General features: G+C 45.6%; 1 protein-coding gene across 1 annotated transcript; it reads right to left on the bottom strand.

Annotated features, from left to right (window-relative positions):
- Nucleotides 1–11,878: 11,878 nt before the first annotated feature.
- LOC309959184 (WW domain-binding protein 11) lies at nucleotides 11,879–14,544 on the bottom strand. Its single transcript, XM_082835347.1, has one exon. The coding sequence runs from the start codon at nucleotides 14,369–14,371 to the stop codon at nucleotides 12,446–12,448; it is 1,926 nt and encodes a 641-aa protein (XP_082691473.1). The 5' UTR covers nucleotides 14,372–14,544; the 3' UTR covers nucleotides 11,879–12,445.
- Nucleotides 14,545–15,431: the final 887 nt, after the last annotated feature.

Below are 15,431 nucleotides of genomic sequence, written 5' to 3'. Positions count from 1 at the left end.
TTTTAATAAAATATAGAGTCAAAATAGAAATGGCTTTCCTTTTTAAATGTCCTAATGTTTGGACCATTTAGAATGATTTTCATAGAGCAATGCAAGATTCTCAGGCATCAAATAATATGACCATTCACAGAGAACTGCAATTTTTAGAGTGTTTTGTGCTTTATAATCCTCAAATGTCCTTGGCAACTAGACATTATGGTTATTGAGGCCCATTTTCCTGATGAGAAACTGAGTCCGAGAGAATATATACCTAGCCCAGGATCACATAGTTGTGAAGTGGTGGTGTTACAGCCGGCACATGGGTTCTTTTGACCTCCGTTAGACTACCTTTGTCTTTTTTCCACCATGTGTCTAGCCCCTAGCCCAGCACACGGTAGTAAAGCAATAAACATTTGTGGCATGAACAAATGAATGGTTTAACAAATGAATGACTCTCCCAACTACCTCACAGAGAAATAACCGAAGTATGCTCATTGCTCTGTACTTGCTAAGTCAAGAAATCTAACAAAACTTTTAAAATAGATGTTCAACTTGGACTAAGCCCAGATGATTTGTCTGACATGATCTGGAAAACCCCATTTCCAGAATATTTTGCCTAATCAGAGTTTCACTGGATGCCTCAAGAAATAGGACCACATTCAGAGCCATGAATTAGAGGAAAGTTCCCCCAAACCTCCAAAGAAGAACCGTCATCAGCATGTGATGAATGGACCTTTGCAAACAACTTGGGTTTCCTTGGAAGCATGGACCATTCCAACTGTTAACTAACCAGCATCTCTGTGCTTTTCCTCTCGAGATAAGAAGTGTTAAATCACCCAAAGAGCAAGCCACCCAAAGGGGAGGTAATTTATTTCTGCTCCTTGGTGATTAATTGGTCTGTACTCCTTGGTGCAAGAAATGATAAGACTTAGGTAATGGAAAACCAGAGCGTATCTCCCGGTGGGAAAGCCTCACAGTAAGTCGTGGGTTGTTAATTCTAACATGCCAGCACAAATCCTCCTGGCCTGTGCTCTGGTAGGTAAGTCTATTCACCAGCTCTATGTAACAGTACCTTTATGTCAGACAAACTAGGAATTCCCTTAAAAGTCTAACCCTAATGTTTTTTGCTGGGTCTAATACTTAAGTCTGGAGTGAGGAGCCTACACAGAAATTAGTTTGAAGTCCACAGGTAATACAATACACATGGATCACCTATCAATAATAATTCACGTCCACTTACAGTCACACCATGGCTTACAGAGTGTTTTGAACGCTTAGTCATCCTGGGAGGTAGGTACTATCACTATCCCTGTTTTGTTAATGAGGAAACAGGGGTAACAATGTATTTTAATTTGCCCAAGAGCCCGCAATTAGTAAATGGCAAACCCCAGACCCCAGACTTTTTTACTCAGAACCTGTGTTCTTCCTAATCTGTGTGTCTACTGGTCAGCGAAGCCGCTCGTGCAACCAGCAGGCAGCTCGTGAATACAGAGTGGCTTCTTACCTTCCTGTGTTTTCTCAATCGGTGGATACAAAAATCACAGCACCTCTCATACTTGGGGACATTCTGCAAAATTTTTTACATTGAAAGGGGTCCTTATACTTGGGTGGTAATTATGACCCTTAGGACACAAACTTAGAAGTATGAGAAATATATTTTTCTCTTTCTAGAATAGAATTTGATTTTTATTATAAGTCCCTAATCTGCTGGTTTGGTGAAAACTTAATCTGAGTCATTTCAGGGATTCCCTCCCTCACCACCCACCCTCCCACTTTTCCCCTAGGGCTGTGTCCAAGTTCCAAAGTGCTCTATAAGAGCCAGAAGGTCAAGGATAGAGGCCCATCTGGTGCCCTCCACCATCTGCCCATGGTACCACTGCCAGAACAGCCAGCCCCCCTTTTGATCTTCATTAGGTGGCCACTGAGTCAGCCCAGCTTCCCTGACCCTGTGTCATCTTGCTGCCCTGTTCACACTGGAAACGCTGCCCTTTCAGCCCCAACACGCCACACAGCTCGCTTCCTCTGAGGTCATGTCACAGCCCCAGGCCTATCCCATCAGGAGTAAGGGAGAAATGCCTCCTTCTCAGGGAAGTACCCCCACCTACACCAGTGACGGTCTCTTTTTATGTCAATTATTTTTAATGCCCCCTTTGCCTTCCTAAAACAGAATTTGTAGACAATATAATCTATCAAATATAACGTCACAAAAACTCAATAAAATTCCTTAACTGTAATGTGGAGGAGAAACAAATGGAAAATTATAGTGAAATCATATACACTTAAATATGTAAGTGCCCTAGCATGACTACACTAAGAGACATCAAAAGAAGTCAGGCGGCCGAACACGTATGCAGAATCCTTGTGAATATGGGTCTCCAGAGGTAGCCTGACAATGGGCCTTATATTGGCCATTCAAGTACCGTGACTCACGTCAGCAACGTGATTTAACAAAATGATGATCAGCTCTTGCTAAAGTCCCAAACAGAACAAAGAGCTGTCTCTCAGTCTTCACAGTAGTCCCCCTCCTGAATAATCTGGTGGGTATTAAAACACTGCAAAGGTACTATGTGTTTATAAGTAAAGTAGGTAACATCCACTTCTGGCCAAAATGGAATCACAGGGACCAGATTTACCTTCCCACTTGAAACAGGTAAAACCAGACAAAGCATACAAAACAAGGGCCTTCAAGACCTCGGGTCATCAGGCAATGAAGGCCACAGGACCTCCAAGTACCTCCTCTGCCTTTGCTTGAGTGAACAGACACACATTTACAGTTTACTGAGTGAGGCTTCCACAGGAACTGTGGTGAGGTGGATGGTGGCGTCGATGTAGACCGTTTTGGCTAAAAGTGATAGCTTTAAACCCTGATAAAGTCCCTGGAATTCCATCATGATTGACTCATTTCTGTTAATGACTGATTTCTGTTCATCACAGTGGGATTGTGCACTGTGCTGGCCTGAGAGGCATGAGAAGACACAACGTTCATCACTTAAGCCAAAATCCACCCATCAGTGTTTATGGAGCCCCTGCTATGTGTCTGGTTCTGGGGGGGGTCGGAGGATACACCTCCAGGGAGCTCAGAGACTAGCCTAAGCGTTCTAAATCAGCCATAAGGCCACCTCGTGCCAAATACCTCAGTGTCCTATGCAACAAAAGATAAAGATGTCGCATATCCCGTGGACGCCTGCCTGGGCGGCTCCAGGGTGTAGGCGGCGAGCCCGCCCAGCTCTCTCCTGGTGAAGCGGCCTTTGCTCCCTGTGCCCCACTCAGACGCGTGCCTCTGGAGCCAGGTGTGGCCAGCCATGCTAGGGCCCAGTGTGAAGAGCCAACACATCTTTGGAATCTGGCCAACTTGAAACATCCGCGCCCAGGAATTAGCAGGTATCGTGCACCTTCTATTTAATCCTCACACCAGCGCTTCTCAAACTTTAATGTGTGTACAAATCACTCATGGATCTTGTTCAACGGCAGATTCTGATTCAGAAGGTCTGGGGTAGGTGCAGAGATTCTGCTTTTCTAACAAGCTCCCAGGTGATGCCCATGATGCTGGGCTGCAGGCCACACCTGAGTAGCGAGGCCTCACAAGATACAGCATCATGGAAGCCATCTGTAACCACAGAATCACGCAAAGACATTCCCGTGAGTTTTACAGACAGCTCTTCAATCCCCTGGGACTATGACTCCTTGGAGGTGAGGTTAGCCTTCATTCCTTAGTTAAGGGGATCCGACACATAAATAAATACATTACATAGAATGTAAGGAGAATGATGGACTCTCCGGGGAGGTGAGGGAAGGCTTCTGGGAGGAGGTGATTTCTGAGCTGGGTGTGTAAAGATAGGAGTTCAGCGGGTGGAGAGGAGGGACAGCCATGGAGGGGTGAGTGCCTGCAAGGCACGCACAGCCACACTGAAAGGTTAAACTGGAAAGACTCCATGGATCATGTATTTCAGAGACAGCACACTGACTTCTGTGTAGGGAACCAGCTAGAGAGGAAGCAGACCAGGGAGATAGCTCTGCCCAGTACAAGAGACAGCACAAGTCTGGACTAAGTAGAGAGAGCAGGGAAGCAGGAAGCGGGATCTTCATAACCTGTGGATGGGTGCCTGGTGCCTTTTACTGGGACAGTTGTGGATGTGGAAGGTAAGGGCACAGCTGTGCAGGTGCTGAGGCTGGGTGGGGTAGAATGTCCAGGAGATGGACACCAGCTATCTGACCTTGATCCCATGAGCACAGGAGCAGTGGTGGAGTCGGGGCACTAGTCCTCCCAGGGAGGGTGCAGGTGTGGTGAGGCGCTGGGAAAGCCACACGAAGTGGTTCTTTGGCTCAGGGTGACCTTTCCCATTTCAACAATACCGAGTATCTATTAACATGAGGATATAAAATGATATGTTTGCTTCTGCCGGGCACTAATAAGGGCTGTGATGGGAATATCAATGTTATTTTAAGAATGTTCTAACCAATATCCAGGTAAGCATGGTGATACTAACCCTTAAAGTGTTGAACCTTTTTTTAAAAATTTTTGGATAGAATTTTAGACTACTGACTGTTGATCTCTCAGCATCTATAAGAATCACCATTCATTATTGTGTGGCAAAGCCAGTTAGTTAGAACCAGTCGGCAATCAGTCTCTATGCTAATTCACACAATTAGGTGCTGCACTATTATTAAATGCAAATGACTTGCAGCAATGAAAAAAATCAGTTTATTTTTAAGGGAGTCAAATCCAATTTTCACAGCAAAGCCAGTCTTCTACCAATGATTATTCTTGCTACTTTATGTGTTATTTGTCAGAACTTCTACATAATAGGTTCCCCCCCCCGCAATGGATATGCATATCTTACTGGTGTTTATTTTTTTAAGTTATACTTTCAATATCTATTATGCAACTTGAGATATACAAGTTACAGTTTGGAAGAATTTATTTTGATTATTAGTAAAGAAAATTTATTCACAGGATTGCATACTCTGAAATATGAGAGAAGCAACGTTTTCTATGTCTTTCTTGACTTATGGAGGATAAAAAAGAGATTCCAGCAATTTGATAAAATTTACTGTACTCTGATACACACATTTTTCTCTCTTCTGACCAAATCAGTCTACTACTGACATTTATGCACAGCTAAGCTGACAGTGTACAGAATCATTCATTTTAATTATTTCTTAAATTTATTTCACATATATTTAGTGAGCACACAGTAGTATCCAAATTGGTAATTAAAGGAAAAGCGATCAGTTAAAATGATGACTGTCATTTGCATTATTTTTTACATGCACAGTAGCATTTAATTCTCAAGATTCTGGGTAGAAATTTTTAAAAATTATCTTCATTTATGGATAAGACTACTGGCACTCAGAAAGATCAGTTGACTCATCTGAGATAACATGGCCTCCCCCAATAAAGCCTTGCCTGAAACAAAAACAAAAACGAAACCCAACAAAAAACATGGCCTCAATAGCAAATTTGAGACTCCAACTGAAGTTACTTGTTGCGTGATGACAATTGCATAAATATTCTAAAGTGACACAGAGTGTTTTTTTCAATTGTTCAAGGAAAAAGACAATATTTAGAGTTGACTAGAAAAGGCTGTAGAACAGCTAGGTCATTGATCTCGTCATGGACACTATAAATAGAAATGAAACCTGAATAAAGCTGGGCCACGTTGGGGCTGGTCTTGGCACAGTGTCGTGTCCAAAAGAAACACGAATCCAGCTGCAAAAAAGCCTTGCAACGTAATGTAAGGAGTCTCTTGGAGAAGCAGCATGACACTGGGGAGTTTCCCTCATCTCGGTAGCTGCTCCCCCTAAAATGGCTCTTCCCCAAAAGACCAACCTCCATACCCCCTCTCTGCCGCTGTGCTGCCCCTTTGCCGGCCACCCTTACCTCTCATGCCTTCCGGAGTTCATTTCTTTCCATGGTCATTCCACAGCCTTTCTAATATAAATCAGTGTAACACTTCAGCTCCCTCTAAGGCTCTTCTGCAGTTACCTCTGGTCAAGATGATGACCATGGGACCAGAAGACAACACAGAACTCAGGCTGAGGATGGAGACACGGAGATGGCCGTGTGTGTGTGTGTGTGTGTGTGTGTGTGTGTGTGTGTGTTACGCGAACCTTTGTTGTCCCTGTCACACAAACTTACAGTTGACATCTTTCAGTGGTTCCCATCTCCTTTCTACAACCACGAGGCCCAGTTTATCTGGCTTCATCTCCGCTCCAGCCACACTGCTGCTTCATGTTCACACTGCTACTTCATAGTTCACCACCAGCCACTCCCCAGCCTCAGGACCTTTGCACTTTACTGTCCTGCCGAGAACACTTTTCCACAGATACCCACATGACCAGGTACCTCCCTTTACTCAAATCTCTGCTCAGATCTCTCCTGATCAGTGGGGCTGTCCATAGGCTCCTGATCAAAGATAACAAGCTCTTGTCTCTCCATCTCTTCGCCCTGCTTATTTTTCTTCAGCACACTTATCACCACTTCAGGGCGTATATTTATTTATTATTTGTATCTCCCACTAGAAAGCAAGCTCCGTGAGGGAAGGGACTTTGTTTTGTTCTCTGCCGAATCCTCAGCACCTAGAATGTTGCATGGAAATAGTAAATGCTCAATAAATATTTGTTAAATAAATATAGAATGTTGCATGGAAATAGTAAATGCTCAATAAATATTTGTTAAATGAATATAGAATGTTGCGTGGAAATAGTAAATGCTCAATAAATATTTGTTAAATGAATATAGAACGTTGCATGGAAATAGTAAATGCTCAATAAATATTTGTTAAATGAATAGATGGCAATTATTCATCAAGATCTTATGAGAAGGCTAATAAATCCTTCACTTAAGGAAGAATATATTTTCCTTCTGAAACTTGACACTAATTGTGTAGTCACAAGTTTCCTAACGAATCTCTGTGTTCTATTTGCCCCCTTTGGCTTCTTTAGTTCCTGACTCTGTGCCTCACGTGTTGTGTGGTGCCTTCCACCCCCAGCCTGCCCCTCTCACCTGTTGTATATAAGGTCCAAGTTTTCCTGTCCAGTTTCCAAGTCAAGCCGCTTGGTCTCGTTGAATCCCCGAAGGCTTCGTGCCCCCAGATCTCCAGTTCAGGTGTTCACAGACTCTGAACTAGTTAGAGCTGGTCATTTGCCTCCAGAAGCGTCAACTATCTTTGAGTCCCCAGGGCAATGGTGTCTTGAAACACAGTAGACTCAGGAGCCCTGGCTTCTCAGCATCTCTGATGTCTGTGAGCGAGCCGCGGGGAGTGGTAGCTGGGGGCTCTGGTATGTGTGGCCCCCAGCGTCATTAGGGCGTTTCTGGTGAGAAAGAAAATGGTTCAAAGCAACTGTGTGTGATCACCAGCACTGCTAACAAACTGCTGCTTCCAGGATGGCCCCATGCCTCTCTCACTTCACACTTTCCTGGAGACAGCACCATGATGTCAACGACCAGCAAGAAGCAAAGCATCCTGCTAGTAAAGAATTTGGCTTTGCCCAAAGAGAGGTCTGGCCCTTGCCCCCTGCTTCTGGAAGGCAGTCTGTGTCATTCCTGATAGAAGTGTCTTTGTTTAGGGCAGAGCCTGGACACAGCAGATCTTGTGGGGTGGGGGTGGGGCAGCCACACCCCATAGTTTTAGGGTGGGAGCTGGCCAGGCCGGAAAGACCAACCTTGTGACTTAGGATAGGAGCTTTAGGTCACACGGTATCAGTGGACCTGGAAGCTGGGATCAACTCATGGGCAGTTGGTCAGTCAACCATGCCTACAGAATAGGGCCTCCATGAAACCTCCAAACATCGAGGCTCAGGGGAGCTTCCCTGGTTGGTAATATTCCTTGTGTTTTGTTGCACATCGATGTCAGGGTGGTAATGTGTCCTAAAGACAGAAACTTTGCTCTCGGCACCCTCTCAGACTCTGCTTTCTGTGTCTCTTCCTTCAGCTAATTTTAATCTGTATCCTTTTCCTGTGGTGTTCCATAACTGTGAGTATAATAGCTTTCAGTGGAGTCTGTAAGTCCTTCCTTCTAGTGAATTACCAAAACTAAGGGTGGTTTGGGGAACCTCCTCCCACAAACTGCAGTTGGTGTCAAAAGTGAGGGCAGGGCTTCCCTGGTGGCGCAGTGGTTGAGAGTCCTCCTGCCAATGCAGGGGACACGGGTTTGTGCCCCGATCCGGGAGGATCCCACATGCCGCGGAGCGGCTAGGCCCGTGAGCCATGGCCGCTGAGCCTGCGCGTCCAGAGCCTGTGCTCCGCAGCGGGAGAGGCCACAACAGTGAGAGGCCCGCATACCGCAAAAAATAAAATAAAAAAAAAAAAGTGAGGACAGTCTTGAGGACTGTGCCTCCAAACCTTGCAGTTAGGCTAACTCTGGGTCCGTCTCCGTGCCATAAGGAGACTGACGCTTCTGCTGCAAGGTGTTTCAATTCAATACAACATGCATCCTCTCTTTTTCCATTTAGCTGTAACTTTTATATTTCTTTATATCATGTTTCAAAGCTTTCATAGAGGAAAGGGACTTCTAAAACAGGAGAGAAACATGTCTGGTCTTTTTTTTTTTTTTTTTGTGGTACGCGGGCCTCTCACTGTTGTGGTCCCCCCCATTGCGGAGCACAGGCTCCGGGCGCACAGGCTCAGCGGCCATGGCTCACGGGCCCAGCCGCTCCGCGGCACGTGGGATCTTCCCAGACCGGGGCACGAACCCGTGTCCCCTGCATCGGCAGGCGGACTCTCAACCACTGCGCCACCAGGGAAGCCCCATGTCTGGTCTTTATATAATATTCGCATCAGTAAGTCCCAAGATACTCTAAAAATATAAAATTTCAAAATGATTTCCCAGCACAGTATTACTTTTTCAGCATAATTCAATCACCTGCCTAAGGCCTCATAACACTCAGAGCAAAACTGAGAATGGAACGTGAAATGCCTGATTTCCCTCTGCCCAGCAGACCATGGTCAAGACCAGGGACACACTAACCTTAGAACACACTGGAAAGGACACGAGCCCCAGTGCAGAGCAGGTGAAGGGGCCGAGCCAGCAAGAGATGAGGGACAAATACAGAAATGCTGAAGTGGGAGCCGCAGGCAGTTCTGAACTCAAAGGGATCACAAGGTGATACATGAAGTTCCCACCAGCAGACGATAAGAAAGCAGAAGGAAAAAAGGAGGGGGTGAAGAAAGACCCAGAGACACTTAGTAGATGTGAACACAGAGAGAAAGTGGGGAGGAGATCATAGAACTGAGGAATAAGCCCAGCTCATCCCTGTTCTAGGAAAAAGCAAGGATTGCGCTCAATGCTTTCTCCCTTTATCTTTTCAGTCAGCCAACATGTAACACTAGGGGCTTTTAGCAGAACCTAGCATTGCCTTATTGTCAGCTGAACATGAGTGTTCTTCCTCAACCCAGGAAATTGCATTTTGATGAGAATAAATGGAATTCAAACCTTAAAATCCTGACCAATAGCTGGAATTTAGCACCATACCTCAGAAGTCAAAGAAGGCGCTTGCCTTAGAAATCACGTGCTTTTCCACCCTGAGGGTGAAGGGCAGAGGGGAATAACCCTCTCTACACCCCGTCTATAACTGATGGAGTGGAGAAGAAGGGGAAGAGCCCAAAGGCGGAGAGGCAGTTGCCACATTACCTGAACAAGAAGCAAAGGGAGAAGGAGGCTCTGACCTTCGTCGAGGAACAAAGGGTCACTTAGGAAAGAAGCAAGAGGATAGGGCATGTGTGGTACAGAGACCCTCAGCCTGACAGAGCCCACTATCAGGTCCGACTGCAACCCCAAACACGAATGTTATGCCACTCAGTGTGCCCAGCTGTAAGTAATGAATGCTGATTGGTCTAAGCCAATCATAGCAACCCTCTTCCTCTTACCAAGTGCTGGTTGCCCAGCCTCCCTCTTCAGCTAGGGTAGCTGTGTGACTCAGTTGGTGCCAATAAAATACAAAAGGAAGCCTGCTATGAAGTTTCTGGGAAATGTTTTGCTTTTTTGTTAAAACAAATCAATATGGCTGGTTGGATATGCAATATGGAAGCTGCAGCGGCCAACATGCAGCCGCAACGGACGGGACAGGAGAGTCACAGAGACTCCAGCCCTGACGACGTTAAGCCACTGAATTGAGCCAGCAGCTGCCCACCTGCGGACGTCATGGGAGGTAAGAAAAACCAGAACTTGTTTGCTTAAGCTACCCTCGCTTGCGTCTGCTCTTCCCAGCAGCCGCTGAGTGCAGCCTCGATACACAAGTCTTATTCCAAGAAAACATCTTTCAATCTTGATAGCCTTTATAACTGGTAAAACCACAGTTTAGGGCTTCCCTGGTGGCACAGTGGTTGAGAGTGTGCCTGCCGATGCAGGGGACACGGGTTCGTGCCTCGGTCCCGGAGGATCCCACATGCCGCGGAGCGGCTGGGCCCGTGAGCCATGGCCGCTGAGTCTGCGCGTCCCGAGCCTGTGCTCCGCAACGGGAGAGGCCACAACAGTGAGAGGCCCACGTACCGGAAAAAAACCCCACCACAGTTTAGATGATCATAGGCGAAATCCTGCAAAAGAAATAAAAGGAAAAAAGAAATTTGTCTTGGAGCTCATGGAATCCACCAAAGAGGCCTCTGATTCTCAGGGCTTCACACACTCCAGTTTGAGAACTGAACTAGGCCAGAGACGCCATTACAGCGAGGGTAAGAAAGACAGGGCATTGACTGGAAGAAAAGGGTCAGCTCAGGAAAGTGAGAACATGGGTACTGGAACATGGGCCGGCCCAGCATCCCTCCGGCAGAAGGAAGATGACAGTAAGAAATCCCTTTTGTCTCGGCCTCTACCCTTCAGGCCAAACAGCAGTGGACTGAACCGCCAGGAGCCAGGGAGCCTTGTCTGTTGGTGTTGACTGGAGGTCGAGGCGCAATCAGCCCGCCTCTGGCTCCCAGCACAACAAGCCCAGAGCTGGAGCAGAGGCCAATTGCGTTTGTACTGAGCATTCATTAGATCCCCAGAGCATTCTGGAAACTGAACATAAATTGAAGTTTACAGCCCTTGACCCCCAAGAGTTATCCTCTGAAGGAGCATGAGAATAAGAGAAAACCAACAGGGAGACAGAGCGGTGGAAAAGAAAAGCCAGAAAAGGAGCAGATGCGGTACGCGGGCCTCTCAGTGTTGTGGCCCCTCCCGTTGCGGAGCACAGGCTCCGGACGCGCAGGCTCAGTGGCCATGGCTCACGGGCCCAGCCGCTCCGCGGCATGTGGGATCTTCCCGGACCGGGGCACGAACCCGTGTCCCCTGCATCGGCAGGTGGGCTCGCAACCAGGGAAGCCCAAGAAGGCTTTTCTTTTTGAGTTCTGACTATATTTTGAAACTGACATATTTTAAAACTGAGTTCTACTTAAAGGAAATTCAATACATAAAAAAATGTTGAAATAAGATCATTCACATTGTGGATGGAGAGTTCATTTTACATACTGCAGAGGTTGTTCATAAAATGCACTCTCATAATACCTTTACTGCAAGATCTGAATTCAGCAGAATTCTTCAGTATCGTGTCCATGTACAATCATAACATCTTACCTGTGTGTAAAGCACTTCATACTTTACAGAACGTGTCCACAACTTGTTTGCCCTCATGACAATTCCATTTAAAACTTATGATAACCCTATGATTATGAAAGGAACATATTTTTCCTTTCATAATTATGTTTTAGTTCAAAGAGGACATATTCATTTTAAAAGTGGGTTTACTTTTAGCTGAGTATAAAACTTATATGTGTTCATTGCACGAAATTGGAAAATACAGAAAAGTAGAAGGGGAAAAATTTACCATACCCCAAAGAAAACCTCCATGATTTTAAACTTTTCTTTCTTTTTAAATAATTTTTTAATTAAAATTTTTTTTTTTTTTTTTTTTTTGGTGTAGAACATTTATTTATTTATTCCATGAAACACTTAAAGTTTAGGTCAGTGGGAAATAATTTTAATCAAAGAATTGTACATTTTCTTCCCACATATCTTGCTTTGTATTAGGAAATGACATTGTGACCCATTTCACTACAATATTACAAAATATTTACAAGAAAGCATTAAAAATAACTCAAACATGAAAGGCAAGATGGGGTGAAATAAACTGGTTTTTTAGAAATCTCTACTCCAGTGCCCACAGCACACGAGAATCAAAACAAATAAGTAACAAAGATCCCCTTGATGACAAGTTTCCAAGGAACTGGAGTAGGGGAAGAAGTGGGAGGAAAATGGTGGTATGAAAGGGGATGGATGTTAGCAGCACTGCTTCAATAACCAATCTATTTTGAATGAAATACCCTCTTTTATATGCAGTAAATTCTGAACAAGGCTAAACTTTAGGATATTCCTTGAACTGAAATTAAAAATACCCTGACAGTGAAAGTGGCTCTTTCACCTAAGTTGAATAAGGGCCTCTCTCTCCATGAACCACTGATGTGAACAGAAGCCTGTTCTAGCATCAAAAGCTGTCACAGCAGCCCTTCCATCTCTTTCATGAATGCTTCATAAACATCATCCTTAGTTTGTACTGAGACGGGAACAGATGGACCGGATTTGGGGGCTGCTTTGGCAAGAGGCACAGCAGAATCATCCTCTGACTTTCTCTGGGGAGTAGCAGTAGCCCCTTTATTCTCCCGACGTACCCTCAGTGCGGTGGGCACAAATCGAGTAATCTCTGCCTTGGGATTAGTGATCTGTGGCTTGGCACTGATGGTTGCTGTGGCTTTCTTCTCAATGGTGGCTGCGCTTGTATCATCCGCCTTGGGTCGCTGAATCAAGTTGGGTGGAGCACTTAAAACCCCCGGGTTCGGCAAAGGAGCTGGTGGGAAAAGCCCAGGTGGGGCAGGTCCAAGTGGAGGCACCAAAGGTGGGCGCATCATGCCAGGACGAGGTGGAGGGATACCTGGAGGTGCAGGGGGAGGTAGCCTGGGTGGGGGTCCCCGAGGAGGAGGGCCAGGAGGCAGACCTGGAGGTGGACCAGGGGGAGGGCCAGGGGGTCGACCTGGTGGTGGTCCTGGAGGTAAAAGTCGGGGTAAAGGCCCTCGGAGCCCTGGCATTCCAGGAGGTCTCAGGAATGGAGGAGCTCCTGGAGGTGGTCCAGGAGGAAGGCCTGTAGGAGGTCCAGGTGGCCGTAAAGGTGGAGCAGGTGGTGGTCCAAGAGGAGGTGGTCCTGGCATGGGAGGTGCTTGTATCTGAGAAGGAGGAACAGACTGTGGAGGAGCCTGCTGCTGTGAAGCAGCAGCAGATGTGCCATCAGACAGAGATTCCTCCTTATGCTGTTTCTGTGACTGCTTTTCTGCTTCAGAATCATCAGAATCTTCATCATCGTCTTCTGAAAATTCCTCTACTTCTCGTCCCTCCTCAGGGATTTCCTGACCTGCCATTCGAAGCATCATGGCTTGAAGAGGAGTCAGCTCCTTCATCTTCTTCTTCTTCTTCCTCCTTGATTTCCCAGGCATATCTGCAAATCGCACACTCAGACCTGACTTCTTTTCTTCATTGTTTTCTCTCTCATTATCATCACGGTGCACAAATTCATCCCCTTCACTTTCTCCATCTGATCTGTCAGTGTCACTGTCATCAGTACTGTCGTCATGCTTATCCTGATCCATGTCTTCAGGATAGCCGTCATCTTCACTGGTGCTGGAAACATCATCATCATGACCCCGTTGACCAAGTTCGGGACTATATAACATGTCTTCATCTCGCCTACAAGGGGGAAGATCTAGGGCAAAGCCCACTTTATGGCCATACATTTGCAACACTTGAGGAGGAGGTGGACCAGGGGGAGGACCAGGAGGCTTCCTGCCAGGGGGCAAACGTGGAACACCATGTCCAAGAAGAGGAAGTATAGAAACTGCCCGAGTTGGAGGTCCATAGGCTGAAGTCTTCTTAAGGATGGAGGGCGGCTGGGCGCCAGGAAGTGGAATGTCCTGGATCAGGATGTTGGAAGGAGCATGCGGCATATCTGGCAAAGGAATGCTCTCCACCTCCACATGCTGCGCATTCTTGACAGCATCAAAATATTGGCTAAGTTGAGCCCTCTTCTGTTCATATTCTACTTCTAGCTTTCTCAATTCTTTGTAAATATCTGGATTCTCTTTCTCATAGAGTCGTAAAATACGTTCAAAGGTTTCACGTAGCTTTTTACGCTTGTCTTTCAGCACTTTCTCATTTAACTGTGGCTGTTGCACTGGGTTAAACTCCATTTCATCCAATTTTTCCATGTCCCGGATAATTTGTTTGGGATCCTTCATCTTTAAAACTGCAGCTCGTACCATCATGCGCTGTTTTTTGTTCTTCTTTAATTCTCTCTTCCGAGCTTCTTTCCTGGCTTGGTCTGTGGGGTTCATAAATTTTCCACTCTTGGTGGATGATGTAGATCTCCGTCCCATGTTGCCAATTTGTGTGGTTTACTTGCTTGTTTAAAAAACAAAACAAAAACAAAACCTAAAAACACTTCTGCTGGGCTCCTGGGGCTATGAGAAGCGGGGAGGGGACGATTCTCGGCCTCTTTGACTTCGTAGGGCCCTTCACCTCTGCTTCTCAATCAGCCCACCAGCCCCCGCCATCTTGAAACCTCGCGCCCCTCCCTAAAATATTATTGACAGATAACATCATATTAGTTTCAGGTGTACAACATAATGATTCAGTACTTGTATGTATTGCAAAATGATCGCCACACTAAGTCTAGTTAAACTCCATCGCCATACATTGTTACAATTTTTTTCCTTGTGATACAAACTTTTAAGGTCTACTCTCTTAGCAACTTTCAAATATACAATACAGTATTGTAAACCACTGTTACCATGCTGCACATTATATCCCCATAAGTTTTTCTTTTAGTCTTTGTGCTGTGTGTGGTATTTTTCCATAGGCATGATAATATTGATTAGACCATTTTATTTTCTGCTTTTCTTTCACCTAACATTATAACATGAACATTTTCTCAGGATATTGTTACTCTTACTAAGTATCATTTTTTAATGATTGCACACTATAATTTACTTACGTATTTCTGATAGTGAAATACTTTACTAAAATAAATACTTGCTTTGTTTTGAATTACCCTATCAGTGTCATTTAAGCAAAAATCTAAATGAATTATGTCATTATAAGATCTTCCAAGCTAATCGTTCTCCCTACTATTGAGATTTTTCTGGTTTCACTCGCTCTCCAACGAACATCATTATGTGCAAATCTTTTTTTTTTTTTTGTGGTAAGCAGGCCTCTCACTGTTGTGGCCTCTCCCGTTGCAGAGCACAGGCTCCGGACGCGCAGGCTCAGCGGCCATGGCTCACGGGCCTAGCCGCTCCGCGGCATGTGGGACCCTCCCGGACCAGGGCACGAACCCGTATCCCCTGCATCGGCAGGCGGACTCTCAACCACTGCGCCACCAGGGAAGCGCTGTGCAAATCTTTTTATATACTTAGATGAATTTCTTTTAGGCTAAAT

The sequence above is a fragment of the Leucopleurus acutus genome (assembly GCF_964270905.1).
Source record: "Leucopleurus acutus genome assembly, chromosome: 3".
Classification (NCBI taxonomy): domain Eukaryota; kingdom Metazoa; phylum Chordata; class Mammalia; order Artiodactyla; family Delphinidae; genus Leucopleurus; species Leucopleurus acutus.
Note: the sequence above shows the minus strand (reverse complement) of the source record. Positions and strands in the feature narration are given on the sequence as shown.

Excerpts from the sequence above, each read along its gene's own strand:
- LOC309959184 (XM_082835347.1), bottom strand. The coding sequence starts at position 14,371 with ATGGGACGGAGATCTACATCATCCACCAAGAGTGGAAAATTTATGAAC.